The sequence below is a fragment of the Zonotrichia leucophrys genome, chromosome 1A, assembly GCF_028769735.1.
Source record: "Zonotrichia leucophrys gambelii isolate GWCS_2022_RI chromosome 1A, RI_Zleu_2.0, whole genome shotgun sequence".
NCBI classification, from domain to species: Eukaryota; Metazoa; Chordata; class Aves; order Passeriformes; family Passerellidae; genus Zonotrichia; species Zonotrichia leucophrys.
The window spans coordinates 8,368,638-8,392,500 of record NC_088170.1 but is presented as its reverse complement, the minus strand read 5'-3'; the positions used below and the strand labels follow the sequence as shown (position 1 = coordinate 8,392,500).

The window sequence follows — 23,863 nt, the reverse complement described above, 5'->3', positions numbered from 1 at the left end:
TGGAGTTAGCAATGTGTCTGCAGCAAATACAAATTTATTCTTATTCCTCATTTCAGCTTTTCAGATGTTCTTTTATTTCTGTTCTCCTTGCAAACCACTGCTTAATTAATTTTGGTGTGATTCTGCAGATGTTTTGGGGGCAAAATGCAATTCTTGTGCATTGCCCTGAATATAAATGAGCCACATCTTGAATGATGATAATAAATTTAGCTGCCTAATTAGGTACAGAAAGTAGCCTGTGCTTTTTTAACTGTACTTGTAGTATAGGACAGTGTGAGTATGTGGCATTTGCAGATGGCTTACATTTGAATGTGTAGGAAAGATGTAAAATCGCAGCCTCAGATGCTCAGATTTGTAAGTTTTACATAAAATTACAGTAAAAATATCTTTATTTGGAGTAGTACTGAGTACACTCCTCCTGACACTACTGTAGCTTCACAGGGTAATGAAGAAAAGCTCTTATAATTTTGGTCAAGAAATTATTCACTTCATGCTATTTCTGTTTTACTGTATTATTCTAACTTGACTCCTCAGAGGAGCTCAAATGCCATTTGCCTGCTGAATGAATGATACCAAAAGCAAGCTGAAGAGGTTTTTAAAAGCAGGCTGGCGTTGAGGTGTCAGACACTTCCAGGCCTCTGCGCTTTTGTTAACTGTTGACTTTCCTTTATTCTTCTGAGGAAAATGAGGATTTGGAGACGTCCCAGTCTCAACCCCAAACCAGTTTGCCTCTGTGCAGCTTTACAAATACAATATTTTTAGTGAGGTGGTACAAGCTCCTGACACAGCAAAGAAGACAAGACATGGCAGTGTGATCTCACAGGCTGTTCATCCCTGCAGACAAAGGAAGCATAGTTATCCTAGGGATTTTCTGTCAGGATGCAGCCTTACAGATGAAATTAAATCGTATATTTATCCTGTGTACTTATGGCACTGAGTAGAGCAGCCTGGCATTATGAGAGAGGGTTTTAACTGCTGCTGATCTGAAAGGGATGAGGGGACAGTGGCACTGAAGGAGCAGAGGCCTGATTTTATTTCACCTTCTTTATCTGAGAAGAGAATAGTGCAACATCCTCCTTGTTATTCTGTCCTGCTGTTGATAGGCATTGTCTGTTTGGGAATGACCACAATAGTGCAGTCATGTTTGCTGCTGCATTTCTAATTTGTGAGCTTGCCTTTTCCCCATAATTTTCCCCATCAGAAGTTAGTGGAATATAGATAAGGACTCTAAGGTTAGATAAAGCCAAACAGCATTACAAAAAATACATCTGGGTTATGTTTTGATGTGTTTATTTTATGACTTCACCATTTTAGGAATTAAAAGTATATGAAACTTAACTTTCTTTTTGCTATTTTATTTAATCAATTGCTCTGTTTTAGGGCTCCCTGGGTTTGTGGCATCACTGGAATTTATTGTAGTGTGCTAGATACTATTCTTTATTTTCAAGTTGCTGCTTCCAACTTTTCATGCTCATGAAATATTATATATTTTATTATGAAACCAGCTTCTTCACACTCTAAGTAGTAACACATGTAAGGGAGGGATGGCCCCTCTTTTTTCCCCTCTTTGTTATTTCCTTGCCTCCCTTGCTTAGTACTCTGCAGCATCAAATGTAGGGCATTAATTCCCATAAAGTCAGTTTGGACAAGGAAATCTTATGAAAATAAATATAGAGAGGGAAGACAGAGTTGTTCTGGCTTGAGCTGCAGCTGCTACAAACTACCATCTGTAGTAGCTGGGCCTTACAACTTTGAGTTTTATTTCTGGAAAACATCACTGCCATGTGTTGAATGTATCATGATGCTCCACATTTCCTCAAAGTGAAAGCACTATCATGAATGATTTTTATTAATTACTTTATTGCTCAGGAGCTTATGGCTTATTGACATTAAAAGAAAAAGTTGTCCCTTTTAGTGTGTTTTTTTGGGAATTTTGATTTATGACTGAGCATTGCTGTCTGAATGAGTTTTGGAAGTTCAAGGAAAGTGAGTTAACTGCAAAAACTGAGTTGGTTCCAGAATGAATGTTTTGAATAAGAAAATAACTGCTCGCAATTCTGACAGTCACTTAAAGGACAGAAAATATTCAGAAAATACCATGTATTACATGCATTTACCATTAGCATTCATTTTGGGGACCAGAACACACTAGTCATGTGTTAATATTTTAAAGCAGAAACACATAAAATGAATGAATTCTAAAAGCATAGAGGGAAATCAGTATTAACCAATTTTTATTAGGGTTGCATGGATAAAACATGTAAGTATTCTCTGGTGATAGCTTTAATTCTTTCCAAAACAAATACTTTGAATTGAGTCAAGTGGCTCTGAGAGTAGTAGGGAATCTCAGAATCTCACCACCCAAATATGATCAGTCTCCGAGCTGTGATTTCTGCTTTATCTTGGTCTGTTAGAGCAGCACTTCTGTGAGCAGCTCCTTTTTCTCTTCGTACTTTTGAGATAAATCTAGTCTGCAACCAAAATGGCAAAAATGCTTCTGACCATGGAAGAATGGGAGGACAGAGGGGAAGCAGTGAGGCAACCTCCCAAGATGTCACCCAAATACTTAATTTTGTAGAGTTAAGCACACAAGTTCCATTCTGCTGATAAAATCTACTACAGAGGATGTGTTACACAACCTCCTGTTTGTGTGGAATTCATAATCACATCATTGTCTTTTTCCAAATGAAATGTGCCCTCCTTGGGGAAAGAAACTGCCGCAGATAATCACAGCAGTCCTCACCAAAGGGAAAATTTGGGTGCTTTTGCCTTATGTGATGGCACAACAGAAGCTCGTCCTGCTCGTGTGGGTAACCAAGCAGAGGCTGTTAAATCCCAGGATGAGGTTCCCCACATCCCAGCAGAAGGTCCCTGCTCAGGGGCAGGCTCCAGGTGCACCTGCAGGAACAGCAGAGCGGCCGAGCACAGCACATGGGAATGGTGAGGATGGGAAGGTTTGGAATCTGGCTCCTGCTCTCATCCACCCTTGCTCAGAGCCAACGTGCTATGGGGCACATTGCAGCAGGGAAAACTTCTCAGAAAAGGAGCTAGCAAGCCAAATGTGACCAATTATGGTTTTCAGGGCTCTTTAGGAGTGCCTGGATGCAGACTGCAAGCAGCGGTGTGACAAGCCGGAGAGGAGTTTGATTAAGCAATAACAGACCAAATCCCTAAAATGGCAGGACTAAAATATAATCCTATGACTTCTCATGGCAGCTGCATTGCAGTAACTTTAGTATCTATGCAGTCCTATGAAGGAGGCAAACTGCCATGAGTTAACCAGGCCCTGCTCTGACCCTTTCAGCAGTTCACTGTGGAGCAGGAATTGATAGCAAAGCAGAGTTTTCCTGTTCATCTGATGTGCCTTATATGGGCACAGTGATTTAGCTCTGCCTTGGCCCAATCCCAAGTTTTGCTAAGTTCCTATGAGGAAAACCTTACTGTAGCTCAAGCCAAAGCTCCCCCAGTTGAATTTTGCAGATGTGATCATGTGCCATGTTCAGAGACTGGTGCTTCCCAAGGCCATACTTCAAATATGGGATCTGTGTGTTTCAAGACTTGTTCTGGCAAAATTAGGAGGCCACATAGTTCTCTTACAGAACAAATGCAGAACTGGCAGGTCTCATGAAATAAAGCTCCTCTAGAACAGCCAAAGTGTTTCAGTAGTGTTGGGAGAACACAGAAGTTCATGCTCCCAGTGCCAGGAAGATTTGGGTTTCCCCTGGAAACACACATTTTGTGATTTAATGCAGCAGAGGGAAATAAAATAGCTTTGTCATTTTATGTCCTTTGTCAGTGTTCAGTTGCACTATTTGATAATTCTTTTCCATGGACTTCATTTTATTCCTTGCCACTTGAGTTATGGATCTTCCAGTAGCAAGCTCTGGTGTTGTGGGCTTTTTAGTATTTACCTTGAACTTGAATGAAATCCACCTAAAATGTTGTTCTGGAATTAACTGGAGATTTCAACAATTTCATTTTCTAGGAGGCGAGGTTTCTTTTTTCTGTCACATGGGTTGTTATCACAACATATGCCAGTGACGCTATTTAGTCTTTACTTGTTTTGATGCTTAATTTTAGTGATTCACCCACACACACTTTTTTTTCCCCACCCTTGTATTTGCATGTCATCCTGTCCATTTTCCAAGTTAGATTCTGTCAGCTCATGTGCTATGCTTTCAAGGATGATCAGAACTCAAATTTATAGGTAGCTTCCTTAGAAACTGTTGGATCACTAGGAATCATGAACAAAATTGCTTTTAGATCAGAGCAACTTAAGCTAGATACACTTTATAGCTTTTGAACCAAGTTAATGCAGGAAAAGATAATGAGAACTTGCAGCAGAAATAGCTTTTGAATATTGATGCATCTGAATTTAGAAAGACAGGTATGTGTACACCATACATATATGATGAAGTCAGCTCTATATTGGATGGAAGTCTTTAGAAAATACTGGATCTCTGATTTTTGTAGTGTCTTAAGTGAACTCCTTCATTAGTTGGCAATTGCATATTTTCCAAATCTGTAATGAAATTTGTACCTTTGTAACACTTGGAACATGAGCTAAACTGCAGCACAGCTTGTATCCACCATGGTTATCCTGCAGAGCCAACTGCATCCAGCCACCTGAGGCTTCCTGGTTCACAGGAGAAATTTGGAACACTGGTGGTTGTAGTGACCAGGGAGCACTTTGGTTTCAAGTATTCTGTTTGTATGATGATAGCATTTGAAATAATGGTTTTGAAGGTATTAAAGCGTACATATCAAATGGTGCTGAGTGAGGAAATGGAAATCTGATAGTGTTGTCATTTCATTGCAAGGGTTCCATGTTGCTAGAGTTTCATAACTCCTTGATGTTTCTTGCAGGCAGCTCCTCTTGGCTCTGACTCTTCCTTGTCCTCACAGCAGCCAACTGACTCCAGTTCCCACCAATCCACTCTTTTATAACACTCTTCTTATTGGCTACAGGTGTGGCCTGTTAAACTCAGGCTTGCTCCCAATCTCTAATAATTGGCTCAGCTGCAACTCCTTAATGGAGTAAGATTACTTTCTGTACTATCTTTTTTTTCTTATATTGTATCCCCCTACATGATAGTTTTTATTGTCCTGCCCACATCAATATCGCAGAGGTGGTGAATTTCTGTTCGCAGGAATTTCCTGAAAGAGATTCCTTGTGTTTGAGCAATGTCTGTGCCATGGCAAGAGCTGGTAGATTGTAGATAATGAGCGATGATCTCTTTGCATCCTTTGTGCAGTGAGAAGACGCCTGGAAGGGCACACCCCAGACGTGTCCCGGGCCAGCAGCTTCACTGATGACATCGACCTGGTACCCGAGGAGTCCCTGCTGCCAGCGGCATCCGATGTGGCACAGTGAGTGAGCAGCAGCTCTTACCTGATCCTTAAATGCTCATTAACAATCAGGGACACCTGTCACTGAGTAAGAGCTGTGCTTTGGCTGGTTGGCTGCTCTTGAAGTGATTATGGGTTTGATCTTGTTTAACTAAATGTGAACATTTCCTAGTTTAGCCTAAAGTTTGGTGGAAGTAGCCAGACTCTTGGAAAAGCAGCACTGCTGTGTGGTGGGTGCTTGCAGTCTTGGTGTCTTTGTTTTCCCACTTATTAAGGCAGCTGAAACAGCTCCTGAGAGCTGTGAGCTTTACAGACAGTTTGATACTTGTAGGCTGTCCCATCAGGTTAAGCTCTAAAGCAGTCCTAATATGAATTGATTGGACACCAAAATGAAACAGTCATTTACAGATGCAGCCTAAAAATAGAAAGGCTACCTCAAGTAATATTTTTATAAAGCAGGCACACTTTTAAGGAAATGATGTTCCACAAATATGAAAGTGAAGTTATTGTCCAGGACAGAAAATCCCCAACAGGGATTTCGCTGCAATTGTTGAGTTGTTGCTTTTTCTTGGCTTAGCAAATATTTCTGGAAATAAAATAATCATGCAGAACAGCTTTATATTGTGTTTTATCAGGATCTTGAGTAACCTTCATGCTTTTGTCCTGTAAAATACATGTCCTATTTTGGGCATGGGGATTCTGGAGTAAATTTCAAATGTAAATTTCAAATTAAAACACAAAGAAAGACCTGGATGGACCAGAACATCCAGGTGCCGTAGCAATGTTTTATCTCCCATCAGAAACTGATACAAATAATGCTGGTGAGAAGATCTCTTGAGTTAGCAGGCTCATGAAGGTCTAGCTGATGTTTGGATGTTATAGTAATGTTGGTGAAAAACTCACCTGGGATAACTCTTGCAGGAAAACATCTGGGCTTGGCACTGGAAAAATGCTTTAGCTGAGGCAAAAAAAAAAAAAACCAAAAAAAAATTATTGCTTGCCTTTAGATAGGGAAAAATATCCACAGTGGTGTTCAGGATGAATTTGAAAGCAATGTGATTCCATTTAAGAGGGTTTTTGTGTGTGATTACCTGTAAGAGGGTTTCTTTCACATCCTATGTTTAATTTCTGTCCAAGGAACTCATACAGATGTGCCTACTACATCTGCAGTAACTGCAATGTGCTTTCATATGGGATATCCTGGTCCTTGTATTTCCCCAACATGTCATGTTGGCCTTGCTTTCAAATCACAAAATTCTAAATTGTTCTATCAAATTGGTCTTTTTTCTTCTTTTTATTCAGCACAGTGCAAGCAAAGGGTTTTGCATTTGAGAAAAAAAAAACAAACCTCAGATCTAATCTTATTTCTACCATTTAGTGCATAAAAATGGTGATATTGTGACTTAGTTTTGTAGTGAAAACTGTACCTGCATTTTTAGCTCCTATTGTTTTTTTTTCTTAATGCATTTCTCCCTTGTGTGGAAAATAAGGAGTAGCAGAAAAATAATCAAGTGCACAAGTAGAAGAAATTAAAACATGGAGAGATTTTAAGTACTGTGCTACACAGTTTAAAGTCATATACTGTGAAATCATTAATTCCTCTTGATCTGGATGTCAGGTGCATAGAAACAGAATGATCTTGCAACTGAAATTGCTAAATGAAGGATTTTTGCATTCTAAGTCCCACAATAAAAAACATATGTATAAATTATAGGTTCTAAATACTAGTAAGAAACTTCAAATTTATAGAAAATATAAGGCCAGAAATTACAGATATAAAGGTGCCATGTGAGAACAAAGCCAAAACATGGTTTAATCTAGTTTTCTGCCTCTAAATTGAGCATAGCAGTTTTCACCTCTATCACTGATCTTCTCATTTTTTGTGTCTGCATTTTTACCTAGTAGGATGCATTCATTTTACAGTAAAGCTGATTCTTGAGCAGAAATGTGTAGTGTTTCATTCTTTAAACTGTGAGCTTTATGAGAGAAGCACAGAAAGTGTTGTATTTATGGATCCAGGTTTAAACTTCCAATTTCAATGCAAACAGTAAGATATTAACACTGTTTTCCTGGCACACACATTAATATTAGAAATACTCAGTGTAATTATTTATCTTGTCTTTTGGCAGAAGTGTAAGCAGGTAAGTCTTGGTGTGTGCTGTATTTGATTTGGTGTATGAGCTTTCCAAAACAGCATGGCTTCTGCTTTTCACTCAATTATGCCAACAAATCTTCACCCTAGAGTCATAAAAGCAGTCAATGATAAAACAAAAACACTTCCAAGAGTAAAATTCAGCCAAAAAGGAGTGTGTGGGTGTATATGTACATATGAACACACAGTGAGTCTTCCCAACTTGCAAAATAAGTGAAAACTTGGCTTTCACATATCAGTTCATGCCAGGATCCCACAATGAGGACAGTTTCACGTGAGGCACTTTGTGAACTCGAGTTTGACTTTGAGGAGCTGCCAAAAGCTGAAGTTTTGTTTGCCTTCAGCAAGTATTTTAAACTAAAAAATCAGTCCTGCAGTAAACCTTTATTTCAAAGTCTGCAACTGGTCATTTTTCAGCTTCCTGTGTTGATTATGAAACGTGGTGGCAGGTCTACAACTGTAATGTTTTATGGGTTGTTTTCTGTAATGGGAACAGTAGATGCTCATCATGTCTGCTCTGTTGCATGGATGACAGCAGAGATGCTCTCTGGTGACATAAGCTTTGCTTTATGCCACACGCTCTTGAAAATTCCTTCCAGTGTGTGAGGAGGGCAAAAGATATCCCACGAAAACAGATTTCTTACCCCTGAGCCTCATTGCCTTGGACAAGGCTCTGTCACATCAATGTGCACATGTGTAGCAGATTCACATCTCAGTAACTCAGGTGGGTTTTGCCAAGCAAGCACCAGGCTGCCTGAAAACTGCTGATATTGTTGTTTAAGATGATATTTGACTGAAAGCAAACCCGTTTAATGTAATGCAGCACTTTCCAGCGGTTCCCACTGTCAGTGGTGGATGCATCCACCAGTGGAATTCTGATGTGAGTGGTCCATGCAAGCCTGGAGAAGCTGAGCTGCCCTTGTGTCAGTGAAATCAGGCAGGAAGATGGAAAATGGAGCTTGAGAGACCTTTCTGTAGGAACACAGCTGCTTTGGATCCCTTAGACAGCTGGGATGTTTGTTTCTGGTGATCTCTGCACAAATGTGACCAACTCCTGAGCCAGGGGACAAAAGCATCATATTCAGATTATAACTCTGTGGCTGCCTGAAGTTCTTGCTGAGTATCTTTGGCCCATTTCCTCAGGGGCCAAAAATCCCATGTGCTGCTGACCTCCATAGAGCTCTGTTGGTTTATAATGGCTGCTTCTGAGGTGTCCAAAGCTGAATAAAAATGATGGTATTAGAGATTAATCAATTCTGATGGATTAAATAAATGTATTAATTTCATTCAGTTGATGAGTAGTTCTATTTTTAGCAAGAAGTGTTTGGACTGCCTCACTGCCTGACATAATTACTCACATAATATTTCAAATTCTCTGATGAACAGTCAGAAGGGGACTCCATCAGTGAATCACTGAAGTTTTACAAGAGTAGAGAGCCCAATAACTTTAAAATTTAGTATTTTAATTTTTTTTTATCTCCAGATGGTTCTATTTTTGTTGTGATGACATGAACCCTTGGCCATGACAACATTTTCTGTCATTCACACCAGAGTTCAACCTTCCATCAGGAAAGAGAATTTGACCAATGAAAGATTACACCAACCTCTGGTCCCTGACAGCACAGTCTCAGCAAAAATACACACAGCAGCAGCTTTAGAGGCAGACATCCTGTTTTTGTTTTTCAGAGCTCTGTGGTTTGAAGCTGTGCTGTCTAAAGCTCTGTGCACTCTGAGGAGAACCAAAAGCCAGAATTTTTCTCTGTCAGCATGGCTCAGCAGCTGTGGTTGGGTGTGCATTTTGTGTCTGGCTGGGGTTAAAAGGGGGTGAGTGCCAGCAGGTCCCTCTGGCAGGTGAGGTGCACACACAGTGACCATGGCTCCTCAGCTGGAACAGGCTGCCAGGGAGCTCAGAGTTGTTTCCCACAGGGAAAATGGGGCTTCATGACTTCTCCTGGGCTCAGAGTGAGACCAGCAGTTTCTCTGGTTTTTGAGGCTCTGTCCACAGCAGAGTTAAGCTGTGCTCAGGGGCCGTGGGTTTAATCCAGTCCTGGTGAAACCAGTTCTGAGCAGAGCTTTAGAAAACCTGAAGGTGCTTGTGTGTGAGGTCAGTGTGGTGAGGCTGTGAAAATGGTTCACTGCTTCACTCTGAGGTCTTTAATGTAACAGAAGCACAGACCTGACTGTGGAATCAACCTGATATCCACTCTTCCCACCTCCTCTATTTTTTTTTTTTTTATTATTTCAAGCTCATAGCACTAAACTGGCTCTTAGATTGTACAAGGGAGTTTCACCTACAAAAGGATTAGCAGGAAAACCCAGCATTAAAATGTGGTTATTAACAATGTTTTCCCCCTCTAAGGAGGAGGGAAAAGATAGACCTGAGGTGAGGCAATGGATGCAAAACAAACCTCTTTCAATGGGGGAAACTGCAACCCTGAGGATGAGGATGACTGAATGCCCTGCTCTGTGCCATCACTGGTGAATCCTGATGCAGAAAGAGCATCCCAAATTGATCTCCAGCTGTGAGCAGGACCTCAATCCTGTGAGGATTGAGGCTTCGTGTAGCCAGGGGGTTGTGTTCTCTTTGTGCTGCCTAAAGAACAGGGCAAAGCTGCTGCCCACCATAGATAGGGGTACAATGAGCACTGTGGTGTGCTGGGCTAGAAAATCAAATTTATATTCAAAAGAGGGTACTTCATGGTTAGCCTTTTAGAATTTAAGCTTTTCTCTTTTAAAACAAGCTTAGGAAATGTGTTGGGTTTGTGGTTTTAGTTGTTTTGTTTTTTCTAGAGGAAATAGGTTATCATAGGACTGGCAGATATGAAATATGACTAATTTCCTTCATTGCCCACTAACACAGAAATTTTACACAAAGTGAATGGGACAAATAGTAAAACTTATGCTAGACCTTAAAGATTTCATTAGGTGTTATCAAAGAAAATGATTATTGAAAAAAGGGATGTTAAACCCATCTTCTGACTTTTAGCCTTCCACTATCTGTAGATGGTAGTGAAGGTTTTATCAGGGTCTTTAGAATATTTTTGTCCTTCTTTGTCTCTGCTTGAAAATCTAAGAGTGCAACTTGTCACACCAAGCATATTTTCAGTCTTTCTATTGTTTTGGTTTATCTCTGCCAGCTCCATTTATCTTTCTATTTTTATCTTAACTTCTTCTTATAGCTTTTTGCTTTTAATCTTATTAAAGAAATAATTCTCCTTCTCACCAGCAACTCTATCCCACTGAATATATGTTATAGGTTATATGTTATTGGTTATAGGTTATATGATGTTATATGATGTTATATGTTATATGATGTTATATGTTATATGATGTTATATGTTATATGATGTTATATTTTATATATTAATTTTACATTATATAATCCAGTAATTGGATCGTGATCTTGTGTAGGATAATTGAAGCAACTATAAACTCATTAGTAACACTTTTATTATTAAAATAGTGTTTCTGGGGTAACCCACAGTACCATGAGTGGAGGGCATATATCTATATCCATCTTGTTTCCAGGTTTTTCATTGTCTGTTGGCTTTTGACACTTACTAATTCCCACTCTCATGTACACTGAACACAGGTGTTACTGATGCAACTAGTTCTATCCTTGGCATGGCACTCAAAAACATTATAAATTGCTTCAAAGAGGGATTTTTGCAAGCATCTGTCAGTTCTGACCAGAAAAAAATGAGGTAAAATAGTGTAAATTTAACAGACACTAGTAATTGCTAATCTGGTTCCATGCTTTTTACCACTATATGGTCATGTGTTAAATTACACTTTTTAGCACTGCCCATTTTTGTCTTGTCACTTCTAATTTAAACTCTTTAAAAGGGCTGCCTTGGGATTTATTTCAGCACCCAAAGTATTTTTATTACCATGTCATATGAAAGCAAGGCTGGCATTAGTATAAATTGGTGGCAATATGCAATAACTTTTTACAAGAATTTGACATTGAGGGGGTTTGGAGGCATTTATTCTGGAGTCACGGTGAATTTTTGCTCTTTTATTCCAAGAGTGAGAACATTTGGCCAGTGGAGGGCACTGCCCCATAACACAGGAGAAACAGAAACTCCCGTTTCAGCTTTCCAAATCCCATTTGTCATTTCAGCAAGCTTACTTATAAACTTAATTTATCTGCATCTGAATTTCCCCAATGTTAAATTGGCAAGGTGCCACACATAGAAAAGAAACCTGACTATACTTAAACATCAGTTTAATGAGCAATTTAACCAACCCCCAAAGGCTCAGCTTGGTGTGGTGGTTAGACTTTCTTTCCTGGAAAACAGACCATTGTAACAGCCCACTGAAGGCTGTCAAAATATAACTGAATGCACATTATCATGTAAACCTCTCTGCAGCAAAATTCCCAGATCTGATGGAAAAGTGTGACATGAAAAGTTGCTTCTGAAACAGAAGCTTCTACAAAACATTTTCTAGAATTGATTTATTTTCTTTTTTTCCTTAATGAGTTTTTAAATAATGTCACAGAATTTTGAAGTGTGAATCAAATTTTTCATGGCAGGGGTGTGAAGTGATTCTGGGATATATGGCTGCAAATTTCTGTCAAGAAAATAGTTTACAAAGAATGCATCTGTTTCCAGATAAAATTAAAACCTCCTCTTTGTGGCTTTACTTTACACAGAAATTATTTATCTCAGCAGCAGGTCAGAAGATAGAAAGAAAGGCAACTCTAGCATTTGTTATTGAAAGGGGTGCAAGGAACTGGATTGGATTCCTGGTCTCTTGTCTGTACTGTGAGGAGAAAGCCAGGGAAGGGGGAATCACATCATTAAGGCTTTGTTTGGATGTCAGAATTTGTAAAGGTTTTAGTTAACTATTATTATTGCAACTCAGTTTTAATTTCCAAGCTCCATGGCACATGTCAATATCATGAGTGCCTCTATGTGCAGCTGTGATGGAAGTTTGGGGAAAAAAAAAAAACCATGAAAAAGTGTGTTTGCTGAAGAAGACAGTGCAACCCTTCATACCAGACCACCCCAGGCAAAATAAAAGTGTGCCACATGTGGCACCTGTGTTTTGGGGAGAGGAGCATAAAAAACCTTGGTGAGAAAAATGAAGTGGTGGCACTGCAAAGAGAAGTGCAACCCAAAAAACCTTGGTGGGAAAAGCGAGGTGGTTGCACTGCACAGAGGAGTGTGACTCTGTCCCTTCTGCAGAAATAACCAAGCACGTGTTTGCTGTTACCCCTCATTTGGTGGTTTTGCAGCATTTTGTGTTTTAGCACTTCTGCTGTGAGATTAAATGGGGTGTGGCTGAACCCAGCCTGTGCCTGTTCTGGTCACAGGCACTTGGTTGTGCTCATTGTCTGTTTGTGTAAAAATAGAGAAAGGAGAAGCAGGGATAGGAATCCAGGGTGTCTGCAGCCTCAACATTCAGGTCATTGCTCAGGTGGTCGAGCTCCATCTGTAGCCATGATATTTTCTGAAAAATCCTTTCCTTAGGATTTTTTCTCCTGAGAAGCTGTGAGGTCTCAGGAACAAAATGCACACAATGGTTATCTGCTGCTGTGGAATGCAACAGGTGCATCTGTGATTGGCTCATGTTGTTGTTTCTAATTAATGGCCAATCACAGTGGCTCAGACTCTGTCCAAGACACAAGCTTTTGTTATTATTCTTTCTTTTTCTATTCTTAGCTACCCTTCTGATGAAATCCTTTCTTCTATTATTTTAGTATAGTTTTAATATAATAGATATCATAAAATAATAAATCAAGCCTTCTGAAACGTGGAGTCAGATCCTCGGCTCTTACCTCATTCTCCAACCCCTGTGAACACCATCACACTCCATCCATAAACCACAGGGTGTCTTTTGCATTGGCAACATTCAACACAAAAAGTACTTTAGAAATTGTTTACACCAGTTGTCCTTCCCTTTCCTTCCATGGCTGCTTCCCTGGGCTGCTCCTCTCTCATACCAACCAAACGCCCATCAATTCCTAACAGGGACTGTAGAACCTCTTAGGGTCAAAAAACGATGGAGAAAAGCTTGAAGGCATGAAGACACCATTTTTTTGGCTAGAACTTGAGGAGGGGAGAGCTGAGATAAAAACCTGTCATTCTTTCTAATGCAGGAAGCTTTAATTTTACCTTAATATTAGCTAAGTGTTACCCTGCTGTCCTTCTGAGCATGGACAGCAGCCCTGCAAGCCAGAATCCTGCCTTCCTTCCAAGAGAGTCACTTTTAATCCTCACAGCCTACTTTCTCAAGAGGTGACATGCCTGCCTAACGTGCTGCTCCTACAGACATCATTTCTGAGGCAGCAAGAAAAAAAAATCAGAAACTCGAAGTGAAAGTTAAGAGAGCTCAGTGTGGTTAAGTGAAAAGTTGTGATGGGTGCACTGAGGACAAAGAAAGATAGGAAATAAAATTTTATTACAGGTGTCAGGAGAAGTTCTATAGTTAGGAAATGCAATTAATGGGTGATTTCTTTAGTATTTCATCATTACCAATATTATGAAAATCTACTTTGAAACTTTCAAAATAATTTGAACAGTAATGCATTGATCATAAATTGAAATGACATCATTTGGTGATGATGTTTTATCAGTGGAGTTTAAACAAACAATTTGGAGTTATGACTGTATGTCTACCCAGGAAGCAGGTAGACTGTCCACTTAGCCTAAAATGAAAGAAGGAAGACTTTTTTTCTGTGGTTTTTAAGTGTTAATTTGGTGTTTATCAAGGGGTGCTGCAGTTTTGCCTTATTTACCAATCTTTAGACAGACTTCTGTATTTACTGGCCAAGTGCCTTTCCTTATTGAAATATAAATAATTGTTCATTTCATTCAGGTGGCTTTTATAGACTTTTGTATAGTGCAGCATAGTACCCAATGAAGCAAGACACACTTGCTTTCACTGCATTGAAGGATATTGGAATTCACATGACATGGCTGAGTTACTGGAGCTGCTTCTGTTCTATGGGATGGACTTAGGGCTATGGACTGTTTATGGCAGATCCAAAAATACTTCTCATGTATCTTGGTGTCCTACTGATTTTTTAAAGTTATTTTTTCCTAAAATACACTTTAAAGAAAAAATCTTACAAGGGAAAAAGAAGTTCTTTAGTAAAGCAAATGCCATTTACATATTCACTGTGTGTTTAAAAACAATGCCAATTCTTATTCTTCAGTGAACACTGAGACCACTGGTCATTGAGCTGCAGTAAAAGTACAATTTAAATGTATCTCCTCCATATTTCTTTTTGTCTAAATTAAAAGTAAGATGCCTTGCAATGAGCAGATATCTCTATTAAAACTCTTTTATTGTGTACAAGATGTTCACACCAAAAGTTAGTAATTTGAGAGATCATCTTCTATCTTTTCATGGCTATTTTCTTGAGTGGCCCTACCAAAACTGAAGGAATGTATTCTAGACCTTAAATTTCACTCATTTATATCTGCATATATATATGTTATATCATATTTAATTACGTAGATTTAAAGTAATGATGAAATAGTCATTGATAAATAACACACAATTTAGGTTAAATATTAATTGCTCCCATTTCTGTGCCAGGGAGGTAATGGAATTGTTGCAGCCAATGTAACTAACATATGTCTGTGCCTAAACAGGGCTGATATGTGAAAACTGGTAGATGAAATTGCTGCTTTGTTAATTTAACCACTGTATTTATAATCTCTGTGCTTGAAAACTCTATTTTAATAAGTTACTTCCAGGAAATTTAAATTCTATAAAACCTGACGGTTCCTCATGGGTTTCTCAGCTCTGGCACTTTCACAGCTGCACATGTTAAATCTTTTTATAGGCCAAACTTGATGAACTCCAAATGGGACAATGGAAGTTGCTTTTCAGGTTGGATACACTGAAATAGATGCCAGACAAATACCAGTGCCAGTTGCTTGTCTGCTTTTCCTTTCAGTGCTCTGCAATTTGGAGAAGCCATTATACTCTCCCTTTTACTCCAGATTAAAACCCCTATCTCCGGGCCTGCTTTTTCCCCTGCCCAATAATGCTCCTAGATGTTATCACCACCTTCTCAAAAAACTTTGCCCTAATTGCTTAGCTGTTTGTTTGCATTGCTAAGACAATTTATCTCTGGTCTCTGGGTCAAAATGAATTTATCAGACCATTACAGTACAGAAAGCTTAGTATGTGGGCACTGAAGCTTGCAGTCATTGCACGCTATATTGAGCTCTGTTCCTCCCAGTGCTCTGCCTGTTTGCTCCTGGCCTGCTGTAATGGCATTTTTCATAACTCACTGATACTTATCTCCCCTTGCTTTAGTCAGCCAGGCTGCCTACATCCAGGCACTGGCTAGAACAGATAATCTTGATGGTCTTTTCTTTTTTTTATTTTTTATTTAGTCAGCTGTCTGCAATATGTGTGGTGCTCGTTAGTGTAAAAATATGCCTGAAAACAAAGCTCCAAGAGCTCTTGAAGCTGTTCTTATGCTGATTTCTCTTATTCCAGCAGTTGTCACTGAAGGATCACCTCCAGTGGGTTCTGTGATTTGTCCCTGCAGTAATCCAAATCCAATAATACAGTGTGAACTACTTTCCACATGTCCCTGTGCCTACTTGGCTACTTTGTTATTTAAAAAAAAAAAAATACAAAATTGCTTCTAATATGAAATGTGTGGAATTTTCAGCATTTCAGATGAACAAAGCATGTGCTCTTCCTGTGTTTAATTCTTTTCTTAGTCCTTCAGCTCTGTGTCTGCTGTAAATTTCATACTTCATCTCCGAATTTTTCAATTTGAGGAAGTCCATATTCGTTCTCATCTTGACAAAGAATTCTCATTGGTTTGGTATTTTTAATGTAGGAAAAGTTTCAATTTGATTTCTATGCATAATCTTTCCTGTGTAACCTTGAGTGAAAGGCTTCCATTAGTGTCATGCTATCCACCTGCCTAGCTCTGATTAAATTTTAATTTAGAAAACAAGCCTGTTAGTGTTTAACAAGCACTGGGCAAGGGGAACTTGCTAGCCAAGGAAGGGCTGTGCTACCTTGAGGGCTGTGACTGCAAATCCTTTGTCTGCCCCCTCTTGCAGGGAAACCCAAGGTCAGCTCTGAGTAAAAAAAGGTATAATTTATTAAGCTAATTACCCCTGCTCTTGTATACAGCACTGCTCTGTCAGTGAAGGAGAATTGCTTTGTGCCAAATAAATTTGCTTTGTCTCAGCAGCAGAAATGGGGTGGGCTTGTTCTGTCTTCTCCTGCTTGTCCCTTTCCCCCCTACAGCTCCTGAGGCACAGGAATAAATAAATTCCTTAGCATGGGGGATTGACCAGTGCAGTGTGAAGTGGTGAGGGCAGGGTCTGTTGTTTGTGGTAGAGGAGTGGACAGGAGCTGGGGAGATTGTGGCTGAAAAGATGGCGAATGGCTTAAAAAGATGGGGAAGCAGGGAAAGCAGCACCTGAACAACAAAAATTTGACTTCTCTCACTGTGCTGAGGAGCCTTGACTGAGCTCTGCCTTCTATTTCAATGCTCAAGCATCTGAGTTTGTGTCCTCAGATGGCCTTAGAATTTTTCCCAGGAAGAATGTCTAACATCTGCAGAACTTGGAGAGAAGTCTTTATCTTTTTGTTATCAGCACATCTCTGCTGGATGGAATTGATAACCAGGATAAAGGGGGTAGCCCATTCCCTTCCAATTTACAGTCAGCCCTGTTTGTACTTGATTAAACAGAGCTTTAGAGATAGAATCATGCAGGTTTTTAGAGCTATAACCATGTAGGTAGCTATTGGATTTCTGTGAAATGTGTCTATACTCTGGTTTATAGAGTTCTCTCTTTCCTGTGATATTACATTACACCTTTTTAGATTTCTTTTGTTGCTTGTTTGCCTGGTTATGAAAGCAAACCAACTGGTGTGCTTGAACCCCTGCATATTTACATGGAGTCTAAATTTAGTTTTATCACTCATGCATAGTATTAAACCCTGAAAATTAAGACAGAATTATCCTCCTGCTTACTTTACAGCAAGTCTCTGTGTGTGATGGGTAAACACACTGTGGGTGGCCGAGGGTAAAATAAAATTTCGGTGTTTGTTCGCAAGGGCAGATTTCTTCCCCTTCTAAAGATAAACACCTAGCCACAGTTTAGTAGATTTTGCCAGCTGACCTAATTGATTCAAAAAACAAAATATCTCACAGATGAATGTAGAACTTTTAAAAAATTATTTTGGTATTTTAATAAGCATATTGTAAAGGTTTTGGAATCCTCTAGTGCTCAAAACATGACCCTTATTTCAGATGTTTGGATTAAAAACTTTGCAACAGCCTCTCAGGCCTCTGCAACTAAATTAGAAATACAAACCCAAAATGTATGCCCTTACTTTATCCATTCAGTATTATACAAGAAAATTACAGAAATTGAGGAAAAAAAACCCCAAAACACTCATAGTATCACACAGTCATCCTCTCTTTTCAGCTGTATCAGCTGAGCACTAAAAATGAACATCTCCAAAAATCTCCAGTTTCAGCACTGTGACACTTTATTGCATGAGCTAATGAAGAGCTGGAGGTTATTTAATCTTATCCTTGCCTGTTCCTTGTTCAGAAAGTGCTAATCTCTTTCGCAAACAGAAGGGGCATGAGCTCCTTATAGACCTTGCTATTCATGACATCACCATTCCCCTCACTGCTTCTCCTCTACGTCTCTTTTTTCTTCTAGCCCTGTCTGAGCAAGGTAAATATCAGTATCAAAGTGTGACAACAGCTGTACTTCTCCCTGGGCAATGGGTTTCACCCTCTTCTTTGGTTTCAATGTTCTTGTTAGGGCAGCAAAGAGACAGTGTAGAGTTGTCTGACAATTCAGGTGGGTGACCCCATCTTCATTCAAGAAATATTCTTCTCACTTGTGGCCGTGGCTTCCTTATCAACCTGTTTTAAACTGCCTTAGTTTATTAGGGGGGGCGGGTAGGAAAGTGAAGGAAGCAATTTAGGTCCAAAGTCTTTTGGTTTACGCTGCTAGCTCTCATTTGAGTTCTTTTGTTTAAACACAGCTGGCCTGTCTGGGGCTGACACCCAGCTGTGCTCTGGCAGGTGACATCTGCAGTCGTGCTGCAATGGAAATCCATGGAGAAATCTGAGCAACTCTGTGACATGGGACATTAGGCCAGCTCCTTCTCCAAGTGCAGTGGATTAACTTTCTCCATGGGCTCTCTGAACTCAAATTATTAAATGGGCTGTAAACCCTGGTGTTTACACGTGAGCTTGTGCTGAGGGGCTGAGCTGCAGCCCAGGAGCTGCCTCATAGGCAGGATCTGGGGGTCATGCGGGATTGGAACACTGCACAGCAGCCTGTGGGAGAACACCCTTTTGATCAGACACAAACCACAAAATCCAAATCACAAATGGGAAACAGCTTTTTGTAATTTCTCCTTAATTTTACTGAAGAGTCTCTGTGTTGTCGTCCTTGGAGATGCTGAGAAGATCTGTGAACATACATTCTTCTATCACTGAAATATTCTGATAGTTAAGTGTTGTAGAAGAGCCAAGTTTAGTCTTTTTCTTAAAATCCACCCCTTACTTTTGAGTAACAAACAGACCTTATCTTTATTTCCTTCATATTGTTATGGAAATATTAAACACAGGGCTTGATCACTACTTAATGCTTGCCATGTTTGTTGTAATGTTCTGCCAAACTGCATTTTCTACAGAGTCCCATCTTAATTCTTCTCTTGCAGATGTCATTTTGCAAAATATCCATGCAACAAAGTGTCTTTAAAAGCAAAGGATGGTAAAAATCGTTCTGGTATTAACCATGGCTATAGAGCTGTTATATTTATTTTTTTTTTAATAATAACATGGCTCCTATTTTTTGTTGATGTCAATCATCTGCCAGAATGTTTGGTGTAGGCAGAATTTAACCCTGCTTTCTAAAGGAATTTAGAAATTTTTAGTTTCTAAAGGAATTCTAAAGCAGAATTTAACCTTGCTTTCTAAAGGAATTTTTAGTTTGAGGCAAGAAGACAAGAGGAAGTCTAGCACGAAAAAGTGTTATAAAATTTTTCTTGAAGGTCTAAATCAAGAGAACTTTGAAATGCTGATGTATTAAAAAATGTTGTGGTGCTGGGTGGGAGTTACAAGCCTAAATGACTCTGTTTATCCAGGCTTGTGCCTATAGACAGTAAAACCTTTTATGATTATAAAGACAAGAAATTAACATTTATCTTCAAGTTCTTGTTCTTAGTCAGTAGCCACGTTTTTAGAACAGTAAACCTTTTATTGTCTGACTGCTCTGGAGAAGAATTTCCAAAAGCACAATGTCAAAAGTATGCCTGTAATGTTGTGCTAAAAGTATTTTTAGGGGGAGTAGTAAATGATGCTGGTGAGGTGTTTTCTTTTGGGGGAAAAATGCTTCAAGTCACTGGCAGAAAGTCAAGTGAATGACCATAGAAGGGCAGGAGTTTGTTGTTGATTTGCCAGCAAAAATGAGATGTGAACTCTGTGAACTGAAGGAACATATGGCCACCTGTCTGGAAATGTGACTTGGTGGGGGAAGAGGGGAGTGTAGTTTGTGCTGTTTTCCTATACAAAGAAATGCTCCTGTAGGAATTCTGTGGTTTTTGCTTAATTCTTTCAGTTCCTTGAAGAAAAAAAAAACTGAGCTAATTTGTGACATTTTTACATTTTTAGATTTATTATGAATATGCTAAAGGGAGAATGTAAATTCTTGCAAGTCTGTCACTTAGGGTGACAAGGGGTTAATATTTTTTCACTATCTGTGCTCAAACTTACTGTGCTCATTCTATGGTCCCATCAAATGCTTTTAGAATTTAGAAGTACAGCAATACACACTGCCTTTGGAGCAGAAGTTTCAGAAGCTTCCTCTTCATATGGAATTTTTATTTAACAATGATAACCACTGAAATAAAACACAGAAGAGTGTAACTTCCAAATACTTTTTAATATTGCTGCTGGGTTTTTTGTTTTGTTTTTTGGGTTTTGTGTGTTTGTTTTGTTTTTAAGAATTGAATTAAAATGTGCTGCAAGAGGACTAAAATGGCAGTAGAGAAGGGAGAAAAATGAGCTGTTAAAATCAGCTGGTTAATAGGCAGTAACAAAAGAGGATTTTTTGGAAAATTCTATTGAGTCTCAATAAACAAAAGGAGTGGGGAATGCAGTTACAGGTGAATTTTAATAAGGACAGTGAAAAGTTAGGCCTCTTTGGACAAAGAATAATAAAAAGCCACAGTTTCGCCTATTTTCTTTTGGTGGGGGGTGTTTAATGATTAATGGGTTTATATGAACTTTGTTGCAGAATTCCCATGAGAATGATTGATCAGAAGGAGTATTTTCATTTTCTTTTTATGATTCAGAAGAAAAATTTATATATGAAGCTTTCTCTAGGTGTAGTTTTGTGGAAGGTGTGGCTGAAGAAAACTGATTCCTATGAGTAAAAGACCTGTCTGGGTGGGGAGTCTCCAAAAGCTCTTGAGTAACTTAGGACAGTAAATTGTTGGAATTTTGATGCAGTTATTAAAAAAGAAGTCACATCAAAAAGCAGAAGTAATATTTAAACCAACCACTTGCCATCAGGACTCTCTCAAGATTCCTTTCCTCAAGTGATTCACTTTGTTTCACCAGATCCTTTCTCTGTTATCTCACTGATATATCACAGAAATCCTGGCAGTTTCTTGCTCTCAGGGTTGTGGTTTCACAATCAATTTGAAGTGATCTAAGACTGTTCTGCCTCCAAAATGTTTGTCTGGCTCTTCCCTCTGCCCTGCTGCCTCTCTACTTCCCCTTTTCTGCCTTTCTCAGCACTAGATATTATACAGATCACTTACCTGGTTAAGCACCTTCAAAAGACCTCATAGAAGTGGCTGAGAGTATTAAAGTTGAAAAGAAATCCTTAATTATCTTGAGGCAATTATTTATTCTCAAAATAAGGATTTTTTTCCATGTGGGCTTTCAGGTTTTATGGACCTACACTTTTTAACTTTTAATTTTTAAGCCTTTTGGCCCTCTTCTTTCACTTTATGTATGATGGTATGGTCAGGTTTCTGTCTGTAGTTGAGTCAAAATACACTGATTAATGGATTCTACTGAGATGACACACTAAGGTTGTAAATTTCAGAGATTCTCCTATTCCTTATTTATAAAGTTCTGTTTCAGGATAGTAATGTGAAAATAAGCAGTTGTATTTGAAGCATATATCCCACAGCATCTTGATGTGTTTTCACCCTCGCATTAGCAGATGTTTATGTACAGCACAGAATTTAAGGGAAATACCTTTATATCCACCCAGGGAGTGGGAGACGAAGAAGGAACTTCAGCTGCAGTGTCCTGGGTCAGATTTATCTCTACAGGAGAACAAGACCATTTAATAAATTCACCAGCTGGGCTCTTTCAAAGAGAAAGAATCAGAATGAAAAAGTCCCATTGCACGGTGTTAAATCAGATTTTGGCCAAAATGGAAGCACGGTTCAAAGGCAGAGTGAAGAAACAGGGATGTGCCAGGATTGAGTGGACAAGGAGCCAGGCTAAGGAACAGAATGTGTGCAGTAGGAGGGGCAGGGGTTGGGAATGAGACCATTCACCAAAGCACTGAGTGACAGGAAGTAATCCACATAATTATTAGACATAAATTATTCCTCTTTCCCCACACCTCCCCTTTTAAGCAGTAGAAGCAGAGCTGTTTTTTCCACACGCAGCTTCAGTCCTGCCTCAGAAAGTATTAACTTTCTTCTTGGATTCCTTTTTATTGTCCACACAGCTTTGACATGGAGTTTTGCTCTGCCACAGGCTTTTTGTATCTTAAAAGGTCTGGGCAGTTCCCCACTTTTTCACAGCCCACTTGGACTTGCCACCTGGCCCTGTTACTGCTTTCTTTGTGCCAGCTCTTCCCACTGGGACAGAGGCTGCAGGATGAAAAACACTGATTTTTGGGATGCTGGTGATTTCAGGAGCGTAAGAAGAACCCATTACTCATGCAGTAAATAGGTATTTTTAGAGTTCAGATAGAAATAAAAACTCTTTTTTTTCCTTCTGTACTTCCTACTAAACCCCAGCAAGAGTAAATTCTCCAGTCCCACTTTTGTCATTCTCCATGGATGAAAGAGGATGTTTGGGATTTGGCCATGACCAGTAAAAAGAGTCAAACTTCTGCTTCTTACAGGGGAAAATCCTGTATTTATTGATTGCATTGTGCATTTCCCAGATCGGCCCAGAGTTGTTGGCATGGAGATGTGTCACTCTGTCAGGCTTTACTTCTGCTGCTGACTAGAATTTGTGAGTGTAAGTGCGCAGAGACATTTTTAATTTTGAAAACTGGGTGCAGTGTTAGTACGGGAGAGTTGTGCCTCTGATGTGATGACAGTGGCAGAACTTGCTGTGGTTGTTCAAAATTCTGGATGATTTCCTCTACAACTCCTCCACAGATCTTCTGTGCAAGTTTCCAGCTAAAATATGGGTAAATAAATAGTGCCACAGCAAACACAAAGAACTTCCAGATTCAGGTACAAATATTTGTAAAGAAAGCTTCTGAGTATCAGCATTTGTAACTCATCTAGGCCCTTGGAAGTCAAAATGAGTGTTTCCTGTTTTCAGTATCAGCTGTTTACAGATTTTGCAGAGCAGGTTTGTAGATCAATCTTGTAGCTGATTCATAAGGGGAAAGTCAGTAAAGTCATTGTTTGATGGAATTATTATATTCAGTGATGACACAGCAAATTTTCTTCTTCACCCAAAACAAACATGTCTGAAGGAGTGGTATGGAAAAATGCATCTTTTTTTTTTTTTTTCCCCGCTGCTAAACAAGTATGCTTTAAATCTGTGTAAAAGTGCCCTGGCACATTGATAAAGTTATAATTCAATCAACATTTTGCTGCTGTTGTCCTTCCAAGGTAACACTTTGTTCTTCCTCTTCCTCTGCTGTAGACTTTGACCTGGTAATACACAGTGGCTTGCAGGTGAGCAGCCACACCTTGGTGAAGTCACTGCATCCCCACTGACCCACATTCAGTTAAACCCTGGAAAAGCTTCTGCTCCCTGTTTTGTATCAGGACAGAGCAGCCAGGTTCCTGGGGCAGCAGGGGGAAGCCCACAGTGCCTTGGAGATGAGGTTTGGGACACTTGGAAAAGCTCAGGGTGGCCCCATCAGGATGAGAGCGCTGGGAGAGGCTCTGGGAGTTCATGAACTTCCAGCTCAGCCAGGCTCAGGAGCTGGAATGTGGTGATATCATGGGCAGCTCTGCCAAGTGACTAACCAGAGTGACTTTCTGTTCTTTGGTGAGTCTTGTTTGCAGAAATCCCTTCACTTTTCATGTCACGGCCTTTAGATGTTCTCAGAGAGCTCTGGGGGTTTCATCTGGAGAATTCCAAGTGCTCCCACCCTGGGACCTTTTCCTGAGGTCTCA

At 39.5% G+C, this 23,863-nt stretch overlaps 1 protein-coding gene across 1 annotated transcript in view; it reads left to right on the top strand.

Moving 5' to 3' along the window:
• The window catches only part of LOC135456204 (potassium voltage-gated channel subfamily KQT member 1-like), a gene marked incomplete at its 5' end in the record, with an annotated part of 404,683 nt that overhangs the window by 63,453 nt on the left and 317,367 nt on the right, over positions 1 to 23,863 (top strand). Inside the window, one exon of the mRNA XM_064729935.1 lies at positions 5,256 to 5,370. Coding sequence (XP_064586005.1) covers positions 5,256 to 5,370 — 115 coding nt within the window. The remainder of the gene's footprint in view (positions 1 to 5,255; positions 5,371 to 23,863) is intronic.